General features: G+C 44.9%; 1 protein-coding gene across 4 annotated transcripts in view; it reads right to left on the reverse strand.

The window, feature by feature from the left end:
• Nucleotides 1-14,882: 14,882 nt before the first annotated feature.
• Nucleotides 14,883-23,970, reverse strand: part of HOXD3 (homeobox D3) — a 57,477-nt gene continuing 48,389 nt past the window's right edge. For all 4 annotated transcript variants that reach the window (XM_035134733.2, XM_060280883.1, XM_035134741.2 and 1 more), the window contains one exon: nt 14,883-23,861. In XM_035134733.2, the coding sequence (XP_034990624.1) occupies nt 23,113-23,861 (749 nt within the window). In that variant the 3' untranslated portion in view covers nt 14,883-23,112. The remainder of the gene's footprint in view (nt 23,862-23,970) is intronic.

Below are 23,970 nucleotides of genomic sequence, written 5' to 3' on the forward strand. Positions count from 1 at the left end.
ATGATTCAGGAAGCAGCAGCAACAGCGATGTGGGCGGGGGAGCAGGGAGGTGCCTAGTCATGCCTAAGCCTCCGAGGCTTAGGGACCCAGAGAGAGAGAGAGAGACCCCGGTAAGTGTGGTAAGAGATCCTGAAAGAGAGACGCCATTTCTCTCATTAGCGCTGGAATGAGGTTGCTTTTACAGAGAGGGGACTCTGACCAAAGTTTGACTTTGTGCAAACGGGATCACTACCCGAGTCCATCGGGCGAGCCTTCTCAGCACAGGGATAAGCAGCTGGGACAATGAATAAGGCGCGCGCGGAGGGCAAGGAGGGCTGGGAAGCAGCTGGGAGGGTGGGTAACTAACTAGTCCGCTTCCATTAAGCATCTCGCCCACCCCACCCCAAAAATGAATGGAAGAGTTCCCGTGTTCAGGCTCCAAGCCAGAGGTTATTCCAGGCTGGAAAATAAGTGAGAACCAGTCTGGTGTTAAGTTTAGGCGCGGGGAGAGAGAGGTCCCCTTGACCTGAAAGTAGACGTCAGTGAACTCTGCAGAGCTTGCTTTCAGGGTTAGGACGGGTAACCAAACATAATCCTCTCTTTATCCGCTTGCCTTGGCTAAATCGTGTGTCTAACAGGAATGGTTATGAAATAAAATATTAATTTAAAAATTGGGAGACTTTAATCCTGTATAATGCTCACTGATGAATTTAGGCGCACCTAATAGGGTCGGGGCTCTAAGAACTGCTATAGCAATCATTTATCTTCCCCACCCCATAGGAGCCAACTCTTAAGGGCTGAGGTCACTTCGTGTGTCCCCCAATAAAATAGTTGAGGGGACCGGGCCCCCAAAGTTGATGGGCATTGCCATTCAAATAGTCTGCCTGCGTCCCACGATGAACGCCGTGATTATGCAGGGCGGGGCTTGCCGGACCCATCCCCGCAATATTTTATTCAAGTTGGTACCGCTGCCCCAGCTACACACACATCACACACACACACACACACACTTTTTGACACTGTTATCTCTTAGGGAGTCATCGATGCTAACTGATGAGCGAAAGCTGAATAGTTTGTTCGGTGCCACCTCTGGCTTCGCTTCCCAAAGAGCGGATAACAAATAACGTCAGCTCGGGGTTCCTCCACCTCCAGGCTGACGAGGCTAGTCTTCTTTACGCGCACCGACTTGGGAGTTAACGTGAACTTCTTGGAGCTGCGTTCCTCGCAGAGCCTGAACAGGGCTGCGCTGAGCCAATTCTCCAGCAATCGCTCCCTCAGTTCAGTTTAGGACCGGGAGCTCCAAACCTCGGCGCGCTCCCGCACCGCTGCCGCCTTCCATCCTGCCCTGCCAAAGACGTGTAAGCTCTCGTCCTGCCAGGCTGGACATTAAGACTTGACTCGAGGTTCTTCCTGAACATAATATAGCAGGTGCTTCCACGCTGCAGCCACTGTAGTTCAAAGGGGAGTGGGGTGGGAGAAGTTCTCCACTCAGTCTAAAGTCCTCGGTCCTCCCTGTCTTGATGTGAACGGAAGCACTGTGGTTTCCAGTGAAACTAAGTAGGGTGGTTCGCTGCAACCTTTTCGTTCTGTCTTTGCTCCGAGAACTGAAGCACATCATCTCTCTCTCTCTCTCTCTCTCTCTCTCTCTCTCTCTCTCTCTCTCTCTCTCTCTCTCTCTCTCTCTCTCTCTCTCTCTCTCTTTTTCCCGGCGTGCGCTTTCGAATGACTCTTTGAGCTAAGGCTAAAAAGCATCCGGAAGCCAAAACAGACCAGGAATGCGCGCTACTGTAAGGAGCAGCTATTAATGGTCCTCAGCCAGCCGGTAAGTGCTCTGTGGGTCTTTGCAAGTGAATCTGAGGCCTCACGATGTTAATGGGATTCCTTGTTTCCCTTGATAATAATAACAGCCTTGTTGCTTTAATGACTGCTTTCAGTTGGCATAGTAGAAAAGAAAGGAAGTGGGCTTACAAATGGCGAATTTTTTCCTCCCCATCGTTTTTGTTTTTGTTTTTTTGCGGGGGGGGGGAGCAGGTGAGGGTATTTTTCTGCTGCAACACAAAATTACTCCCCTCCCACCCAAAGGTTCAGATGATCATCCTGATTTGTTTCTAAACAGTAACGAAGTACCGGCTTCTCAAAGCATAATTCTGATGATGTCTAACTTCTATTTTGGAGGTGTGTTTGAATTCAGGTGTCTATGCAAGAAGTGTGGGAATGTTCAAGGAGGCAGGAGAGGATATATTGTTTAATAACATCCTTCCCAACTTGCGTTAGCAAGTTCTATAATTTAGCAGAGTAACATTCCCTTTTTAAAACTTACGCAGTGGATAACTTGTTGCCAGGCTTGCTTAAGTTTCTAAAATAAGTTTCCTTGTAATTTCCCCCTCCTAAAAAGAATAGACACAACAGTGTCTTGGTATAAAATAGTTTACTCACACATTGTAAAGATCCCAGAAGGTAGGCTTAAGTTACAAAATATATACACTTGGAATCTATCCCATAAGGAGAAAGTTCCTTTGTCCTCCCTAGGCTGGAGGCCAAGAGAGCATCTCAGGCTGAGCAGCTGATGCTTCTGCAATGAAAGCAAGATGGGTAAGAGAGAGAGAGGTGGTGGTCAGCCCTGTGCTTATGTTACCTGCACAGGTAAGGTCACACCCACCTCTAGTCACAGGTGGAGGAAATTTGTCCCAGCCTAGGAGGAAACAGGAAGTTCCAACTGGCTGGTACAAACATGTCCACTCTAGGAATGTTGTATTTGACTGCTCTGTGTTTCACATCCCACAAGAAGAAACCCCTCCCCAACCCCTCAGTCTTTTGTATTTAAAATCAGTAGTTTCAGGAAAAGAAGAGCTGCCATTCACACCTGTTTGAAAACCATGCCTTGGACCCTGCATAGAAGGCCTTCCATGTGGAGGGTAATGTATTCCAAGTAGTTGTTTTTGTACTAGTTGTATATCCACTGTTTATCATACTCTGAATATGACTGTTGGATATTACCCAGAACTGTAAGGAAGAACCTTACATTTACAGAGAAAAATATCATCTTGAATTATATACCCAGCACATTGAACCTTACAAAAAGGCAATACAAGTGGACCTTCCATGCCCTGACTACAGCAAAAAGACTGATACTGATGAATTGGAAAAATAAACACAGACTTGCCATGGACAAATTCAATGATATTTGGAATCCATGCTTACAAATACTGTGATAGGTTAAGACAGTGCTTTTTTCTTTTAAAAAAATGTTTAGGGGTACTCTCATTTTCCTACTCATATTGAAATACTGCCCTTCAATGAGACCAAACTTAGATTCACAAAATGTTTAGGGGTATGCATAGCCCTGTGTACCCCCAGAAAAAAAGAACTGGGTTAAGATCTGGTGAAGTACGATGACAACCTTGTAAAGTGTACATTTTTGGGTTTCTCCCCCTCCCCCCTTTATTTTCTCTTCTACCTGGGTTTTGATTCTCTTTTTCTTACTCCCTTCTTCTATTTGTGTCTCACAATGTTTAGTGCACATATAATTATGTACTTTTTGAACTTTCAATAAAGATGATTTTAAAAAGAAAGAAAGAAAATATTATTAAACTGCATCTCAACAAAGGTTCCCAATATCAATAATAAAACCTTAAAATTATCAATAATCATCAATAATTGGTCCAACAATTTTTAGCAGTACATAATTCTGTGGGAATGTTCAGGGTGGCGGGAGATGATATATTGTTTATTAATATTCTTCCTAACTTGCACTAGCAAGTTCCTTTATGTAGCAGAGTTACATTCCCCTTTATACCGTATATGCACAGCAGATAGCTGGTTGCAGGTTTGTGTGAGCCTCTCACTATTATACAATTCATTCTGTCTCAGATTGAATTGTACGTTCCTGGTAAATTTCCTTTAATCCCTCTTAAAGGAATAAAGACACGACAACCTTATTAAAGTCAATAAAAGAAGTTTACTCACATCAGTTCACAGTTGGATTCCTGAAGGCAGACTTAGTTACAAATAGGTACATGTGGATCTACCCAATATGGGGAAATTATCCCAGTGCTTCTGCTAGCTGAGAGTTAGCAGAGCAGTCCTAGCTAGAAGCTGGTCAGACGAAGAAGGAAGTCAAAAAGAGGGAGGTCTGCTGTTTGACTAGTCCTTTTGTTACCTGGGCAGGTTAGGTCACGCCCACCTGCTATCACATGCCAAAGGAAGGACATGTCTTCTGTAGCATTACCAGGAATGTTGTACTTGACTGCCTCTCATGGATCACATCCCACAAATTCCACAGCTAACAAAATAGTTAACCATTTCACCAGTCCCTGAAGGCGAGAGGGAAAATCGATATCAGTGAGGGAGTTGGCCATACCTCTAACGTAAGCAAGTTCTTCAATTGGGGTGCCATAACAGATAAAGCCCTGCAGTGCCCTGCTGCAAAGGGAGCCATGTCTATGCATGAAACAATCAGCAGAGCATGCTCAAAGCCTCTCCATCATAACTTCACATATGCTAGGCTGGTCAAAGACAAAGGCTGAGTGTACATATTGCAAAGTTCTGCTGTTGAGCGCTGGTGAACACTGTTTCTGATCAGAACTGCTATTTTATGAATGCAAACTTGGGAGCAAGTCCTACTGAACACATTTCCTTTGGTGTAAACAATAAGATGGGACCATCAGTTAACAGAGCTTCTGAAACATAGATGAGACCATCAGTTAACAGAGCTACTGAAACATAGAGGCATCTCTTGCTTTTATAGTTCCTTGGCCTCTGTGGGTGCTCCTGCAGGGTAAGGAGCCAGCCTTATGTTGCAAGCCAATCACAGCTTTCAACTTGTTGCCATACAAATAAGGCTGCATTCCTAGGCAACCTTACAGCCTAGCATGTATGGCTTGGGTTGAAAGCATGCCGCCCTCCAGATAGGCCTGGCCCACCCATGAGGCGGGATGATAGAGCCATCTTGGGTGGCAGAAACCTGAGGCAGCACCCACACGGGTGGCGCAGAGCAGGTGGCGTGGTGCAGCAGAGGCAGCGGCAAGGCAGGGTGGCACTTCCCATTTCACCTCAAGCAGCAAAATGGGACACACCAGTCCTGCCTCCAGAACTTATTGGACTACAACTCAAGATGTCTTTGGATCATAGAAGCCAGCCTGGTCAGGGATGAATTAAGTTCTAGCCCAGCAACAACTGGAGGGCCACAGGTAACCCATCCCTGTTTTAGAGCAGGCATAGGCAAACTCGGCCCTCCAGATGTTTGGGGACTACAACTCCCATCATCCCTAGCTAACAGGGCCAGTGGTCAAGGATGATGGGAGTTGTAGTCCCAAAAAATCCGGAGGGCCGAGTTTGCCTATGCCTGTTTTAGAGTATTCACGTCAATGTAATTGCATTGCTGTCTTTCCAACAACCTGTTATAAGGTCAGTATTATTATCTCCACGTGGAGCTGAGGTGGAGAGAAACTGGATTGTTTGAGGCCACCCAGTGAACTCACAGCAAACATGGTTGTAGCCAGGATTTATGTTAGGGACGGCAGGACACCCATCTGCCACCATCCTCTGTCTGGCTCAGCTGTTTTACATTCCTTTCTTTTGACCCAAGGGCTCAGAAAAATCTGCCAAAATCATTTGAAAACTGGGAAGTTAAATAAGAAACGAACAACAGGGAATACAGTGGTACCTCGGTTTACAAACACAATTGGTTCCGGAAGTCTGTACTTAACCTGAAGCGTACTTAACCTGAAGCGAACTTTCCCATTGAAAGTAATGGAAAGTGGATTAATCCATTCCAGACGGGTCCACGGAGTACTTAAACTGAAAGTACTCAAACCAAAGTGTACTTAAACCGAGGTATGATTGTACCTTTCATGTGGTTACCGAGTATATTTTGCAAAATTACAAAGAAAATGCCTTTTTTCATCTTTTTAAAATAAAAAGTCTAAATTAAAACAAGATTTCTTGGATTTGCTGAAAGCCTTTTCAGCGCTTCCTTCTCAAAATTCCTCCTTTCTCTAATGCAGCTTTTCTGTGCACATTCAGTAAGCATAGTCCATGGTCAGGTCTTTACTCTCCACAAGGTTCTGAATGACCATCCAATGGTACAAGTGACCTCAGCGAGCATTTCAATTTCAAATATTATGATTATTATAATTACTTTTAGTTAAGTATTTTAATTTATTTACTTGATGGGGGAGCAGCTCCCCCCCCCGGGTACACCCATGATAGCAAACGTGAGATCTGAACCAATGATTTATTGAACTGCTGCTGCTCAGACTCTTAGTCACTAAGCTACACCAGCTTCCTACTAAAGAGTGCAGCCCATTGAGCTTGGTTGGGAAATATTTCTGAATAATATGATTATGCCAAAAAGTCAATATAATGTGTGCGCCCACCAGCTTGTTTATAAGTAGGGTCCATAGCTTCAGGTGTGATACCATTTACTTCTAAAGCATTCCCAGTAGGCCCAGTTGAACGAAGGGGTTTTACGACTGTGGTTTGAAGTTTTGCAAAACTCTTCTGTCATTTCAGGCACTGGTGTCATTCTAGTGCCGAGGGGGATTGTTTTTCAAAGAACTATATTCCAGCTGTCGTGGACGTAAAAGAAACAAAAGGCCACATGATAGAGAGCACTTAGGTAGAGAAGTCGCTTGCAGCGTGTAATGAAGAAGACTTGGCTCCGCAAAGGACCCTTCCCATCTACAGAAAGGTAGCCTCCATCCTTGTTGCAAGCCCGGCCCTACCATCAGGAAGGTGACTGCCTCAGGCAGCTGATTCTGGGTGTCATGGAAGGGAAGCAAATTGCTAGTTGTTTAATTCTCTTCCCTTTGTACTTGTACTGCCCAAGGACTTCTGGGATTTTCCACCTCCATTGCCAAAATAACTCAACCACTCTTGGGTCCCTTGCATCTTGGGGGGGGGGGGCAGAATTTGTTCCTCCGTGTGAGGCACAAAATGTCTTGGTCCAGCCTTGAAGAGCAGGGTGGGTGAAAATGTGAGCAAAGCTGCAAAATAAATCTAGAAATGACCATTCATGTTGGGGGAAACACTATATTGACTAAAACACTGAAAAATAAAGATGGTATCTCAGACCAGATCATTTCTCAAGCTGCCCATTCTTACTTTACTTTATAGTGTTGCCTGTTACCATTGCCTAATTGTAGGGAAAGGAACACCAGGGTTCAGCTCTCTTTGAAAACAATGCCCTACTATATAATCCTTAACTGCTCTGTGACTCATTAGTGAGGAGGACGAATTCTTCACCTGGAGCATTTTTTTAAATGCTGGCAATCCAGTCTATGCCTTTTCTAAGCCATTCTGTTGAGGTTTGTCCTATTTGGGGGCTGTTGGGGTTTGTCCTGTTTGGGGGCTGAATCCTGGCAATAGTTCAATTGCATTCATGTCCTGTTTGCAGGTTTCTTATTTATTCACGTATTGCAATTATATCTCACTTTTTCTCCTAGGAGCTGAGTGTGACATATGTGGTTCCCCCCCCCTTATTTAATCCCCACAATAGCCCTATGAGATAGGATAGATTGAGTGCTGTGATTGGCCCAAGGGGCTTCATGGCCAATGGAGATTTGAACCCTGGTCTCACAGGCCCCAGTCCAGCACTCTAAACATTATGCCACACTGGTATCCGATTGGCCACTGTAAGAATAGGATGCTGGAATAGATTATTTTCAATACATTCTTACGGTGTAAGAATTTCTGAAGCTGAATCCTGTGGGAATGTTCAGGGTGGCAGGAGAGGATATATTGTTTATTAACATCCTTCCTAACTTGCACTAGCAAGTTCCTTTACTTAGCAGAGTTTACATTCCCCTTTTTACATGCACAGCAGATAGCTGGTTGCAGGCTCGTGTGAGCCTCTCACTATTACACAATTCAGTCTGTCTCAGACTGCATTGTACGTTCCTGGTAAGTTCCCTTGAATCCCTCTTAAAAGAATAAAGACACCACAATCTCATTCAAAGGCAATAAAAGAATTTACTTCAGTGTGATACCTGAAGGCCAACTTAGTTACAAATATGTTCATGTGGATCTACCCCAAAGGTGGGAATAATCCCAGTGCTTCTGCTAGCTGAAAGCAGAGCAGTCCTAGCTAGAAGCTGGTCAAATGAAGAAGGAAGTGAAAAAGAGGGAGGTGTGCTGTGTGACTCGTCTTTTGTTACCTGGACAGGTTAGGTCACACCCACCTTCTATCACATGCAAAAGGAAGGATGCTCTAGCCCAGGAGAAAACAGGAAGTTTTGACTGGCTGGACGAAACATCCCCTTTCACGTCCACTCTAGTAAAACGAGGGATGTTGTATTTGACTGCTCCCAGTGGATTACATCCCACAAATCCTAGAAAGTCCTGGCTAAAACAAAAGCATCCAAACGATAGTTTTCACATACCTTGCAACATTTCTAATAAAACATGAGGCTTTAAAAAAAGAACAAGGAAAAATAATAATGCTTTTTTGTGCTGAATATATGCTATATGGTGATTTATGGACCTAATAGGTCCATACACAACACAAACACTGTTGCTGTATGTAGGTTTTATTTTATTTTTATCTTATATTTTGGAAATGTACATCCAGGTTTTTGTCCTTTAATTTTTTTTGGGGGGGGGACCAAGAGAGTGGGGCCCTAAGCTATAGCTTGTTTAGCTTATACGTAAATCTGGCACTGCCTGATATTGTAGAGGAGGGCTGCAGTAGGAGACAGACAGTATATGATACAATCAGGGGGACCCACACTTGTGACAATATGGAAAGTGTGGCAGTTCCCACTACCATTCATCAGACTGACAGAGGATTCCAAGAAGCAAGTAGGAATGTGTGTATGTTTACTGCTGTTGCATAAATCCTCTACATATCTTCCCAGAAGTAAATTTTATTCACTGGGACTTACCAAAAGCGCGCGTAAGAGTGTATAGGTTTTCACCTTTAAATATTTATAATCATGTTATAAGTTCAGGGATGCCTGACCCCTCTAAATTCCTGGATCCAGCAAATGTTAGAAGCTAATCAAGCCAGATAGCTTCCTGCGTTCAGATGATCACCTGGGAGATGGGTCATTAAGAGAACGAAGGAAAGGTCTTCCAGGACTCACAGCCAACCATGGCTCAGGACGTAAAGCTGATTTCATAAAATGATTATTTTCCAGGCTTATTGGGAAGTCTCACTCAGCTCAGTAGGATGGTTGTGTAAACATGTACAGGATCATGGCCCATGTCTGATTTTGCAGAACTTCATACACATCCTCCTTAAAAACATGTCTCAGAAGACAAGTGTTTCCATAAAAAGTGTGTGTATTTTTTTTTAAAAAAAGTGACTTAAAAGAAAGACTGTTCAAAAATACTTTGGTAAGATCTCTTCCCTCCCTCCTTTTCAGCGTTCAGAGAAATATTTAGTAATGCTAATGTTCCAGTTCTGAGCATGTGTTCGATCAGTTCATCTGCCTTCGATGCTGTTGTTATAATGTCACATTTGGCACCCATTATACTGAGTCAGCAGTTGGCAAACCCCACCATAAGCACACACATGCTGGTGCACAAATTAGGGACTTTAGTAACAAACATTTCCCTTATCCCAGTACAGTTTGGATGAGCAACAAGAAAAGGAACAGGTGTATTAACCAAGTGTCTTTTTAACCAGCAAATCTGTTAGTTAACTACATTCCATTATATTTCCATTCTACCATTGACTTATTAGAAGACTGCAATGTTAGAAGCATGTTTCCCGAGAAGGAAGTCCCACACAATACACAGTGGTCCTTACTCCCTAGCAATTGTGCTTACGACTGCAGCCTAAAATGTGATCCTATGCCTGTCTACTTATATTCAGTGGGACTCACAGCAAGATTTATGTGTGCAGGGTTGCATTATTCAAAAACTCCATTTCTGAAATGCAAAAGGAAATGCGAGATAACTTACAATGCAAATTAGAAGGAAAGGTCATGGTTAATACCGGTATTTTCTTCTTAATTCCCTATGTCTGTTAGCAGGGTTGAATGGAATAAGGTTTAGGGATTGTGATGCTGCCAAACATTTGGAATATTTGTGTATTTATTTCTTTTTCATATGGTGGGGGAGGCTGTGGGTTGAGCTGAACACCTAAAGTGATACAACTTTTTGGAAAGGTAAGCGGGCAGAAATTATGTCACGTCTCTCTGGAAAAAGCATATTCATGGGCATTTTAATGAATGATAGGCAAAAAAAAACCTGTTTTTATTTTGTTTCTTGGCATGTGGATTTTGTTGACGTGGACTGGAAATCCTTGAAAGGGGAGAAAGCCTTTCATACTTGAAATGACACTACATTTCATATCATTTCATAGTTGAAGCTGTACCTCATGTGGCATTTGGATTTTGTGGGAATGTTAGGATGTGGATTAGGATATATTATTAGATAGATCCTATCCAAGCTTGCGTTAGCAAGCTTCCAATATCAGCAGAGTGACATTCCCCTTTTGTGCGCAGCAAAGCGTGTGCGTTCAGGTTTCCTAAAACCTGTACAATATTATACTTCCTGGCAAAGTCCCCTTTGTCCCTCTTAAAAAAAATACACAACGTTTATAAAATAAGATAGAGTTTACTTACAGTTTCATCCTGAGTTAACAGCATAATCTCAGAAAGGCAGGCTTACGTAGAAAAGTTACAGATATATACATCTGGAGTCTACTTAGTAAAGTGAGGCTCCATCTGGTCTCTCTCTTGGCAGCAGGCCAAGAGGGAGAACCATCCTAAATGTAGGTTCTGTGCAGATGTGTTCCCATTGAAGGAGAAATGGCTAAGAGAGAGAATGGCTGCTGGCTGGGAGCTTCTATCTGCCAGCTAATCCATCTCATCTACATATCTGGAGGAACAGGAAGCTGAACTTAGTCAGGTGTCCCTCCAGATGAGTTCCTGTTAGTGGACACTCTAGGAACTGTTGTGACTTGTCTGCCCCAGTGTTCCATCCCACAGATTTAAGGGAGGAGTGGTATAGTGGTTAGAGTGGTGGACTAGGATTTGGAGTACCAGTGCTCAAAAACCCCTGCTCATCCATAAAGTTCAGTGGATGACCTTGAGTCTATCCTACCTCATAGGGTTGTTGTGAGGATAAAATGGAGGGAGGCGAAGAACCACACACACTGCCTTGAGCTCCCTGGAAGAAAGGTGGAGCAAGTTAATAAATAATTATATGTGTAAGAAAGAAGTATTTGGAGTAAATCGGGTGGTGATAAAGGTTAGGGTGTTTCTTCTTCCGGGTTTAGTGGAGCCAGATGTGCTTTTTTATACCAAACAGAAATACCCTGAAACCACATTCTTCCTAGAAAAGATGGAAGCGTAGATCATGAAACCAATGAATCCTTTATTCAGTTGAGAATTCTAACTTTGGGAAAGGAAGAGGTAGGAAAGGAGGGCAGAGGCTCTAGCGCTCCCAGTGTACAAACCTTTGGTACTGCAGCTCTCATGTTCACCAGGACTGTTGCTTCTCCTGTTAGACTGCGGACTGTAGGCTGGGGGGGGGGGGGTAGAACAGCCAAGCCACTTCCTTCTCTTAGTCTGGTGAGCATCACGATGGTTTCGGGAAGCCAAACTCTTCCTGAAAATCCAGACCTTTGCCAAAGCAAAGTGGGCTATGTCACACGCATGGGCGTAGCCAAGCTGCACCCCATCCCCCGAACAAAAATCCTGACTATGGCCACACACGCACAGGTTGTGTGTCCAAGGAATAGATCTCCTTGGAGGTTACGTCCAGTATGTTTTCTCCCTACTCAGCAAGTCCTGAGAAGCTGTCCGGGGTTCGCAGTTTACAGTGGTGGGAAGTTCCCTGGGTGGCTTGTCTAAGTCTGAGATTTCTCCCCATTCTTCAAAACCACACACCACCCCGTCCCCTTCATCTTATTGTGTTAGCAGAAGAATCTGGTTGCAACTTGGCTGCTGCCTGCTGGCAGCCCATGAGTCAAGCGATTAGTAGGTGCATGTTAGACGGCGCGTTCGTTTCTCCCTGGCTCCTCCTGGCTGTGCTTTCTGGTTGAATCCCAGCTGGTCCCGGACGGGAGCAGGAGGAGGGGCTGCTGTCGAGTGAAAAGTGCACACACGGTGTGATTGATGAACTCTTCATAGAACTATAAAAAAATAAAAATCCGCCCCGTTGGCCCTCCTCTTTCTCCGCGACTGCCCTGCTCCCAGCAGTAAGGAAGCCCTCCTTCCTTCCCCACTGGAAAACGCGGCTTCCCTTGGTAATAGCCAAGGAAGAGATTTGTTGCTTGTTGGCGATCAACTTACCATTCAGTCTCTCTCCTGATGAAAGTAGCTGAGGCCCCCAAAGTAGCGGAGACCTGGCCAAGCTCTCTCGCGCCTTTCCAGAGGCGGCGCTGGGTTAATGAATGAGCGCAGTGCCTGCCACGTGGTCGCACAAAGAGGCTCCGCCAACTCGTCTCGGGCCACTCAGTGAAGCGATTCCCCCGCACCCCGCACTCTTGTGCCCTATTGTTCGGTTTCAGGCTCTCCAGCCCTGGGATTGCGCGAGGAGGAGACTCTTTCCAAGAGTGTGTGCCTGGCCTGGTGTTGTTGCTGGCAAACGTTTGCCATTCCAAGCTGGAACCTTCTTGATTTATTTTTTTTAAAAAAAAACACCATTGTGCTGCGTGTGGTTAGGGGGGTTGTTTGGTTTTTGGAAGGAGGCTGTTTTCTGAGCCTTGGAAGGCAAAACGGAGCCTGGTGAAAGACGTCGGGGGCCTCCTTTTCTCAAGCTGCAATGTTTCTGCCAGTGTGGTTTGGGAGATGTGACTGCAACTGCCACCCTAACCGTGGACTGGTATATATAAAAAAGAGCAGCCTGAACCGGTTTATTGTGGCACAAACTTCGTGTGCCACAATAAATCTGCCTTCCAAGCACAGAAAGAAACTCCTAAGGGCCGAGGTCCCTTTGCCCCGCCCTAAAATATTTGAGGGGTTCTCTCCCGCCAAAAAAAGTTGATAGAATCTGCCATTCAAATGGTGTGTGCCCCCCATGTCATGTAACTGATTATGTTGGGCGGGGCTTACCTGAGCTTACCCAATATTTTATTCAAGTCGGCACCGCTGCTTCCAAGGGTTAGAAGGCTAGTTCTGCCACAACGCTCTAGCATAGCGCTCTAGAAAAGAATTTTGTTATAGCAGGCAGCGCGGAAGACCAGTGAAGTAGCCTAACTTTGCACAAGGCGGTAGCCTTTATTTCTTCTCTGCACAGTAGGCCTACTGTAGCCTCTTCTTCTCCTTCTGCGTTGGTCACACCACAGACCAGCATGGCAGGGTTTTAAATGAATGGATCTGGGATCCAGAGCTCTTTTGGTTCGAATAGCAAGCTGACTCTGTTTTGCATTGATCGTATTAATTTGGAAATAATATGTTTAATTGGGTTAAAAAATGGAAAATCAATTTTAAAAATAGTTGGCAAAAAAGAGAGAGTTTTGCCTAGTCTATGTAGCTCAGTGGTGTCCAAACTTTTTTCAAAGAGGGCCAGATTTGATGAAGTGAAGGGCCGTGAAGGCCACCAGAGGGACAACCAAAGATGCTGACCTTTTTTAGGATTGAAGTTGTTGGGGTGTTTTTTTTTAGGATTTTACCCCAGGGGCCGGATTGCCACAGGGGGCGGATACCGGATTAAACCGATCGGTGGGCCGGATTAGGCACCGAAACGGACTTTGGACATGCCTGACGTAGCTGATCCGGATTGGGACCGGATGGGTGGATTTCCATCTCCTGACATAAGTGGTGTTGTGGTGCCCCTGATCAAAGGCATCTTGGCACCGATGGCTTTGCCCCACCTAAAGCACTAGACAATGGTCCTCTCTGCACTTATTAATCACCACCACTTCATGCCCACAGGAGACCAGGACAGAATCCCCACCTGACGAGGCCCCAAAGATTGGCTGAAAGGACGGATGAGGAGGTGATGGAATCCATCTATTTACCACCCTGATTGAAAGTACACCCGGCCAGAGGTGCCAACTTGAATAAAATATGGGGGAGGGGGCAGGTAAGCCCCGCCCCGCATCATCGATCACAAGACGCTCAGCCCTATTTGAATGGCGATGTCCTTCAACTTTGCGGGCGGCCACCCTCAAATATTTATTGGGGGGCCGGAGGTACCTCGGAATTGGTTCCTATGCACCCGGGTGGGCACCGTGCTAATGAATCAACATATGACAGTGGAACTTGCTTCCTAGTATACACGCGAAGGCTGGAGCAGCGCGTAATCCTGGTCTTGCAGGGTAGAATTTGGGAGTGGGGGGTCGGTTTCCACGTTCTGCAGAATGGAACGCTGAAATCTAACAGCTAAGGTTTGTCCTGGACTACACCACACCACACCGGGGAGGAAGCATTCTTCAAGCATGCATTCAAAACAGTGCGGGAATAAAACAAAACAGATCCCATCTGCAACCTGAAGTGGTGCAGCCTAGGAAAAGTTTTACCCCTGGGTTCTGCTGCGCGGAAAATGGAAACAAAAAAAAAATGCCTCCCATTCCAATTATTCCTAAACCCCGTTTAGAAATAAATCATTCACTTGGAGGATTTAAATACACGCGCGCGCAATTAAACTCTTTCCTCCTCCTCCCCCTCCGCCTACGTAAATAACTTTATGGGAAGGGTTGCAAGTATTTACACATCCAGCCCCTTCAGCTTTGACTGAAGCTCTTTGGCAGAAAAGAATAGAAGGCAGCTGGCAAGCTAGAGACCGTGCACACAGCAGAGAGACGGGCGAGGGCAATGGGGGCTGGGGTGGGGGTGGGGTTAGCACTGGAAGTCTGGGCTGAGCATTCTTAGGCGATTGAGATTGACTCCGTCCTGAACACACACAGGCCCCTGTCGGTGCCACCAGTGGGACTTAACTTCCAAGGAACGTGCTTAGGATGAGTGATATCAATTCCCCGCCCCCCGCCCGCAGCATTTCGAAGCACACTTCTGGATGGGATCCATCCAGGGGGAAGCACTTTGGCACCCATATCCTACGCCTGAGTGGGAGTCAAGTAACTTCGACACAGAACAGACCCACTGAAATAAATTTACTCAGGTTAGCCATGTGCATTTTTCCCCCATGGGCCTAACATTGGATAAAAACCTCGCGCGTCTCTACGGAATAGTATGCCCTCCTGAGTTCAAGTGAGCAGCTTTCTATATAGCTCACCATGTTGTGACGTTTTGGTTGGTCCTAACAGGCACAAAGATTTTGGAATTATTGTCAAGCAAAAGGCTGCTGCTTTTATGGGTTGATTGTTGAAATCAATTGAATTGCTCAGCCCCATTGCTTTTGGTAGAACTCTCCCACGAGAGGTATGTGACGATTGGGTGCCAAACCACCAAGGTTTCGATGCTAAGTACTGTACGCTTACTTGGCAATAAGTCATATGATATTGGATGTTGTGGTGGCAAACAAAACGCAACACAAGGCAGTAATTTCCGGGGGGTAGACCCAGAACAGAAGCAGGAGCCCCCTTTTATTGAGATTTCGTTACAAAGTAAATGATTAACCAACAGTGCAGTCTTCCTCCAATGACAGCCAGGACATCCCAGAAAAGGTGGTACTTCCATACATGTCACATCCTGCCAACACCCAAATTTTCCTCTATAAGGGAAGTACCTGGTTCTCATGTATCCCTCAGACACCTCCCTGTCACATGTGCACTCTTTACACATCCCCCTCCTCTCAATCTTGTGACCACTGGTAGTTTTCCAAAACCTCCTCTCCATTCCATTGTTCTCCTCCCGACCTGGGTTCAACCTTTCTGGCTTGGACCTGCTTCCCCTGACACAACTTGCCCAAACCAGTTCCATCCTGTTTTCCCCACCTCTGTCCTGTGGTGACCTGCTGCCCTGCTCTGTCCCAATGACCCAACTTACAGATACGTGTGTGCCTATACCGACGTACAATGTGGCTTGCCAGCATTGTACGCGATAACAACCTTTTACATTTGACAGCTTGTCGACATCAACCCCAGGAACACCCCCACAATTGGACTCCGGCGGGACTGCTTCTGAGTAACTGTGCGTAAGATCAGGTTGTAACAGCCAGAATACTACAATACTGAATGGAACTAAAAACCACCCTGCGCTTGTATCCTGCGGCGCAATGGGTTAGTGCAGGCATCCCCAAACTTCGGCCCTCCAGATGTTTTGGACTACAATTCCCATCTTCCCTGACCACTGGTCCTGCTAGCTAGGAATAATGGGAGTTGTAGGCCAAAACATCTGGAGGGCCGCAGTTTGGGGATGCCTGGGTTAGTGCGTCTGGCTGCTAACCAGAAGGTTGGTGGTTCGAACCCACCCAGGGATGGCTGTGGGCAGGATTCCTCCTATTTCAGGGGGTTGAACTAGATGACCCTCCGGGTTCCACCCAACTCTATGATTCTCTGTTTCCCTGTCCCAAGCAAACTGAGCACTCTCCGATCCGACCCTATTTCTGACCTCTACTTTTGTGTTTAAGGCAGGATGTTACTTGAGTTCCACCGATTCTAGTGAAACATCCTTCTACATAATTGCGGTTTATAAAAAAATAAAAATAAAAACTATAACCCCATATAGTGCACATGTGTCTGTGTCCTAATGCCTCAAAATAAGTGCTATTTTGAGAAGGGAATTTAATGAATATAGATGTTTCTACTGATTAAAGGACCACGGAGGGGCATTCATTACTCGGGACGTTGTCTTAAACATGAATTGGGGGTGATATATGTCACTTGTATTTTGAAGCAATAAAAACGTTATGATTTGTTTCCTTGCCTGTTTATTTTTATTGCCGGGGCAGCATCAAGAGATTTATTAGAAAGCTGAGAACTACCCTCACAGCACTTGCACGTGGAAAAAAAGTCCAGAAAAGAGTCCACATTTAATCTGCAGATGGACCAGTGGTCATTTGCATGCAACTAATTATTATCCCCCATGTTAATCAAGACAGCATTTAGAAATACTATTACTGGTGTAAACCCTTGTGAATCGCTTTTAGCTGCAAATAATGAATTTGGTTCGGTGATGCAAAGTATGAAGATTCCTGTCAAAGCCCCATTATATGCCACTAATATTTTTCCAAAGTTGGCTGCATTTGGGCCACTTCGAATTAGTCCTGAGTCCAGTGAGTGATATTCCGGTCTAGGCCAACTTTGCTTTGAAGTATATCCCCTAGATTTTAGTAAAACTGACTTCCAGTTTTTGGATCGCGATGTCAGTCATCTCAAATGACACGGCGATACTTCAGTTTATCTCCGCGGTGGATCGGAGAGGGTTTTAAAAGGCTCATTTCTCAAGCCGCCTTTCTTTCCAAGAGGTCGGCCACGTGACTAGCTGAATAAATTCTGGAAAGGCTGAGGAGACGCTGCAGGGTCTATTTAAGCAGAGCTATTTTACAAATGGAGCAAATAATGCCGCACATTCGGTTACCATTGCAATTGATGTGAAATTTCAGAAAGGCTTATATACACCTTCGTTCATAAACGGATGGCTTGATCTGCGTCTCGATCATTCACCTTTGCTAACTGAACACGCTGCCACTTACTCATTGAGTAAACATGCATAGGATTGCGCTGCAATTTATTTATTATGCTAGAAATCGAAGAAATATCCAGCTATCTTCCTTCCTGCGCAGCCCGACCCCTGTACCTGTTCATCCTGCTATGTTCAATGGGACTTAACACGCACATTTACTTGGGAGTAAGCCCCAATGAAAATAGGGGGCTTGCTTCTGACTAAACATGTACAGTATAGGATAGGACAGCCTCGATTTACCCGAAACCAAAGGTGGAAGAGAGCTTAAATTTGACTGGATTGTACCCAGTAATAGAATCCCTCTTTTAAGGGATTTTCACATCCTCATTCACACCCACCCGATCCAAAAGACATTGGAAAGAAGAAGCATTCGAAAGGCAGGATCTCCAACACTCCTCCTCCTCCTGGATTCCATGCTAGCTAGTTAGGTGCTACTCAAGCCGGATCGGCGGATCCTGTGTATGTGACAATGAAGGAAGGAAGGAAGCCTAGTCGAGTTCAATAGGACTTGATCCTAAGGAAGCGTTCGCCTGAGTGCAACCTTCCATGAATCAGAAAGGAGTACTAATCAGCTTTGGCAAGTATCTGAAATGCTTTGTAGAGCCCAAACCTAGACATGTACCCTCAGAATTAAGACCTACTGGATTCAGCAACCCTTACTCTCAAGTAAGTACACAAAGGCACGAAATACACAATCTATGCATGTATACTCACTGAGTTCAATGCGGCTTACTGCTAGAACACTGTGAAGTGGAGGACAATGCACACTTAGACTCAGGAGTAAGCAAGTATATAGGATTGGAGCCTAAGACTCTCTTCTGGTCGCGTCTTGGCTACTTCAACCCTGTAGTGCGCAATATCTTCTGGAGGGCAAAGAGAAGGGAGAGCTGCCTTATGTGTGTTTTAAGTTATTTTTACCGGCGGCTCCTTTCTTTTATTTTTATATTTTAAAGATCCTCCATACCACAAAGGGAGGCCTCCCAGTCTAACGTCTACATGCTACGCCGCAAATAAACCGTGCGCGCTTTTGTGCCTTGCAAGCGGGCCTTCTAAACCAAAGAGGCGCCTCTGCTTTGTTCCTTTGGCGACCTCTGCATTATTATTCCTGTGCAAAAATGGCTACCAGGCCCCTTTGTTTGCACACAGCTCTGTTACAGTGGAGAGGGAGGGGAGGGGGAAGGAGCCAACGAGAGAAGGCAGGCAGGCAGGCGGCCACTATGCAGCGGGTAGGCTGCTGTATCATCCACGTCGCCTTGCAAATAGCTTCAGCAAAGCGTATCCCCCACTGACCCCGTCGAGTGGTGTCCTATCCGACGGACGTTGCTTAGCTACAGGGTTTACTCCAAGCCAATGAGGAAGGAGACCCGGGGAAGATGCAGCGCCTCGTTCTTTACCTAAGTGTGGGAGTATCAGCTCATCAAAGCACAGGAGGAAGATCAGTGAACGTACTGAAGGCCTCTCCCCTCCCATTCGGAGGGGCTGATACCTGCGAATAAAAATGGGGAGCTAAATGTTTGCTTATCGCTCTGCCATCCTCCCCTGTTTAGGACAGCCGGAGCCCTCGGAATCGCCTCGGAATCGACGGGCATGAGGCTACTACGGATCCGCGTTGGCTGCTCCTTGGGTGTCAAAACCTTAGGTTCAGTCCCATACCCACTTCTTACTCGGGAGTAAGTACCACGAAATGGTACTTATTTCTGAGTATGAATGCCTAGTCAAGGGGGGTGGGGGTGGATGCCGTTCTGAAGGGAATGAAGAGGAAAACAAACGGCTCTACTTCGGGACTTATGGGGCCGATGCTAATCAAGTTCACTTAGAAGTCAACCCAGCTGACTTCACCCAATCTTACTTTCCAGAAAGCTCTCTGAAGATTGCACCCCTAAAGAGAGAACTGGGGGTGGGATGGGGGCTGTGCCTCTGATTCTCACGCTCTCTCGCGCACACATTCACACTCACACGGATCTTTCCTTGTTGCCATAGCCTCTTTCTGCCCACATGCAATACCACAATAAGCCACAATCGAGTTTACCACTTTGGGATGCAGTGGGTAAGTCTAAATTAAAAGCGAAGGCGCGCCATGCAATAAAATCAAGGGCAACAGAGAAGGGAGTTTGTTAGCCCTAGTCCCTATTTTTCTTTCTTTTCACCTTAACCATTGAAAAAAATGGGAGGGGGTAATGTTGGCGTCCTCCAAAAGCTCATTCTTGGCGTTGGCCAGTGATATGGCGCAGCTAAAATGAAGATGAGTTACATTTAAAGGCAAGCCCCCGCAACCTTCCTCCTGTTGTTCTGGAAAAGCCATCCTGGGGAGAAGGACTGTTGACTCTTTGTAAAAGGGGTGCGGGGAGGGGGAGAGAAAAATATTCTTGGACCTGCTTACAGCATACTGTATTTGATTCAGATAACACCCCAGCAATTCAGGAAGCTAAACGGAGCAAGATTTATGTTAGGTGTGGAAACGGATTGAATATCATTTATGACGATCCGAAATGCGCGCGAAAGCCAAAGGCACGTAGTGCCAGAAACGTCTTTGAGCTTAAAGCAGAGCCTTTAAAATCCGTGGGAGAGTTGCCATTGACTTCTATGAAGAGTCCCCCCTCTCCTTCCTCCCTTCCTCCCTCCCTCTCGCTCTTGGGCATGGATCCCACAACTGTTTACTTGGAAGTAAGCGCCAGATTAATCAATGGGGCTTTCTGGCCAAGTAATTTGCTTAGCCTCGGCGTGTTCCTCCGGGGCTGGCCTCCTGAGTCAAGGGGGGGAAGCCAGAAATAGAGCCAAAGGGAGACGTCGCTGTCCAGTAATTGGGTTACGCTTTAAATGGAGGCCTATGCCAATTCTAACAATACACTCCTACACAACCCCTGAAATTTATGATTTCGAGACTCACTTATGAAGGCTATAGTGTATATATGTATAGCACAGTCTGTTCAAATGCCCATTGTGAAGATGTCAATTGAGGGCTATGAATATTTTGAGTAAGGCTATCCCAATTTTTCTACGTATGTGCAGACTGGGTGTGTGTGTTTTAGTTTATAATCCCTCCCAGCAATGCTTATAAATTATCGTGTCCCCTTTACTTGACTTTAAGAGGGAATAATAATGCAAGTCGGCCAAGGCACCATTTGAAGTTGAGCCCATAAAACATTAAGCTGTGGATAACATGTTAGGCCTCCCAGTCCCGCAGACTCAGCGGATGCCTCCTGAGTGACACACTAGACCATAAAGGGCCCACAGGGTTGGACTCTTTCTGCATTGTTTTGATTTATAGTAGTATGTGAAATATGCCCTCACATAAAGAATATAAAACTAAAATCTACATGCACTATTTATTTATCAATTCAGTTGCTGAGAATTCCCTGGAAGACATATTAGAAAATCATTTTTTTTTTTTGTTGTAGCAGCTCACCAGTTGTGCGTATTATTAGTTATTGTATTGTGATTATTATTATTTTAATGCTGGAAGAAACAGAAACTGCCATAGAAAGCCACTTTAGATCTGGAAGTGGTTAAAATATTTCTTCATTTGAAGCTGTTTATTCTGTTTTGTTTACAGATCTACAACACTTGGGTAAAAGTGAGATTTAACAAAACGATACATTTCCCCCTCTTCTCTCAGTTAACAACATGGTATTTTTAAAAAAGATAACGAGGTGAAATATATATATATATACACACACATATATGTTATACCATATATATATATATATATATATATATATATATATATATATATCCATATCCATCCTCGTTGTCTAGACAGACACAAATGTAGGAGTAAAAACCTCTCACACACAAAAAGAATTGCAGTAGTTGCCATCATAGGACGTGGAGAGATGGAGCTGCATTATTAGTCAAACTGAAAAGTGAGATTTTGCTACTGTTCTGTGGGACTTCAAAAGATCTGAATCTTAACTGAGTGCTTTTTAAAGCGATAAGGGATGCTTCCTTCTGAATTAATGGGCATGTATCGCTTCTAACGTGTACCTAATGCCCCTTTCATGTTGAGAAAAGCTTTATAAAACCCAGTAAGAGATTAAATGCAACATACAAATAAAGAGGAAGAGTGGGGCGGGGGGGGGGAGGATGTTTGTGTTTCCTGTCCCTTCTAGGCTTGGGGCAGAAACATTAGTTTACACAAGGATTGTACCAATGTCTGCTACAGAAGACTATATTAAATATTGATAGACCTAATTTCCTATCTTGAAAGCCATTCTGAGCATTTCAGAATGACTTCATCTCCTAAACCCTATCGCAGTCTTTCCTTTGTAGATACTTGATTGTCAATATTTCATTCAAAGTTTCTTCTTCTTCTTCTTCTTCTTCTTCTTCTTCTTCTTCTTCTTCTTCTTCTTCTTCTTCTTCTTCTTCTTCTTCTCTTTCCCTCCCCTCCCTGTTCAGCAAAAGTAAGTTTGGGTTTCCAGTGACTTGTACAAAATTGATTTATGGTTAGCATAAATATCATATCATATAAATAATAATAATAATAACAATAACAAAAATAACAACAGAAGCAACAGTATTAGCCTGAATTGCTAAGAAAATCCTAATTACATCAACAGTATTATATTGTTCCTAAACGTCAGTCTGAAGGTGTTGCATATTTCAGACTTTAAAATTATAAACAAGCAACCAGACGTAATGGTGTGTGCAACAGATAGGAAGGAATCAAATTATGTATGCAGAAGTTGGTCAAAGACCAAACAGTCGATTGGCCACTATATAGCAGAATATAACAATATATGAGATATAAGGTAGCTTTTAATGCTAAGTAAAACCATACCAAACAATCTGAAATAAATAAACATGTGATATATATTAAAATAAAAAATGTATCGGCTCTTTTGTGTAAAGTTTCAGTTTCTGTATTAATCTATGACTTACAATTTGCTTAATCCTTACATAAACTACAAACACCAGCCACTGTTACAACTGTTCAAAACTACTCTTTCTATTTCAGACCAAATATACTAAATAGGTGAAAATGTATAGTCACCAAAGACCTGAATCAATCTTCCCAAGTTAAGGGGGAAAGGGGGTGTGAAGAAACTCTACAAATATCCACATAAATACACTGAAGATCAGGATTAAATAATCAATGATACAAAAAAAAGTTCCTCTTAAAATAATAAATACATCTTATTTAAGTCCAAAGCAATCTTTCACATTGCTGGAGAAAAAAAATATCTTATAAATTATAACTCTCGAAATAGGTCTCCGTTTTGGTCCCAAATGTTGTAAACGCCTCATCAGGACTCACTTTCGCCTAGTTCTAATGGATTTCTACAACTTACCTTCCAGTACATCGTTACCAATTATTACTCCCTTGAGGGAATGTTTAGATTTATTTTATTTTTTGTTAAGGATATTGCACTGCCATGCTTTTAAACGGCTAAAACATTTAAGAGGGCAACAAGGGGGGGATGGGGCAGAAATAATTTTCATGGACTCGGTCGCCAAAGAAAACAAGAACTAGGTAGCTTCTACCGGGGACACAAAAAAACCCCACTATAATACTCAAAGTAATACTGCAACGTCAGGGGCAAAGTGAGGTAATTTAAACGCGAATGCATTTCACTCTCTCTCTCTCTCGTTTTCTCTTTCTCTCTTCCTTTCTCTCTCTCTCTTTCTTTCTTTCTGAATGCGTTCCAGTCTACTACAGATGCGTCAGTTTGGGCGCCTCCTGAATCCTTCCCTGAGATGTGTGGTGAGAAGTGAGATCTGTGTACGTGGGATGGGGGTCACAAGGTCCATGGTGATGGTTGCCTGGGATCTGAGCAGCGCAGCTGTAGTCCACGCTGGCAGATGAAGGATGAGAGAGGTGGCCGATGTTGAACATGGGGCCAGAGGCTGGCATGGAATCAACGAAGTTCCCTCCGACATAGACGGGGCTGCCCTGCAAATTGGGGTTGGCGAAGCCGCCGTTGCTTTGCATGGCGTGATGGTCGTACTCGGCGCCTGGGTATCTCTTCTGCTGGGGCAAGCAGCTGCTGAGAGGCGCCGTGTAAGCCGCCAGCCCGTACATGTTTTGCTGCGATTTGGCAAAGGACGTCGGCGACGGGGCGTCGTAGCTCAAGCTGTTGACGGTGGGCAGCTGGCTGGAGTATCCTACATGGTTGGGCCCGCTCAAAGGCGGGCTCCGGTCTGGGGACTGCCCTACCGGGGAGTGCATAATTCCTTTCGCTTTTTGGTCTTTTTTGTACTTCATCCTCCGGTTCTGGAACCAGATTTTGATCTGGCGCTCCGTCAGGTTCAGCAGGTTGGCCATCTCGACCCGGCGAGGGCGGCACAGATAGCGGTTGAAGTGGAACTCCTTCTCCAGTTCCACAAGCTGCGCGCTGGTATAGGCGGTGCGGACCCGCTTGGAAGCGGGGCCCGGGGGGCTTTTGTCCTCGCAGTTCTCTCCTGTCCAAAAAGGAGAGAAAGAAGAAGGAGAGGAGGTTGGCTGGCTGGCTGGCTGGCTAATTTACAAAGCCTGAGAGTATTAACATTGCAGCGGCTGGGGGAGGGAGGG

This window comes from Zootoca vivipara, chromosome 1 (assembly GCF_963506605.1).
Source record: "Zootoca vivipara chromosome 1, rZooViv1.1, whole genome shotgun sequence".
Lineage (NCBI taxonomy): Eukaryota > Metazoa > Chordata > Lepidosauria > Squamata > Lacertidae > Zootoca > Zootoca vivipara.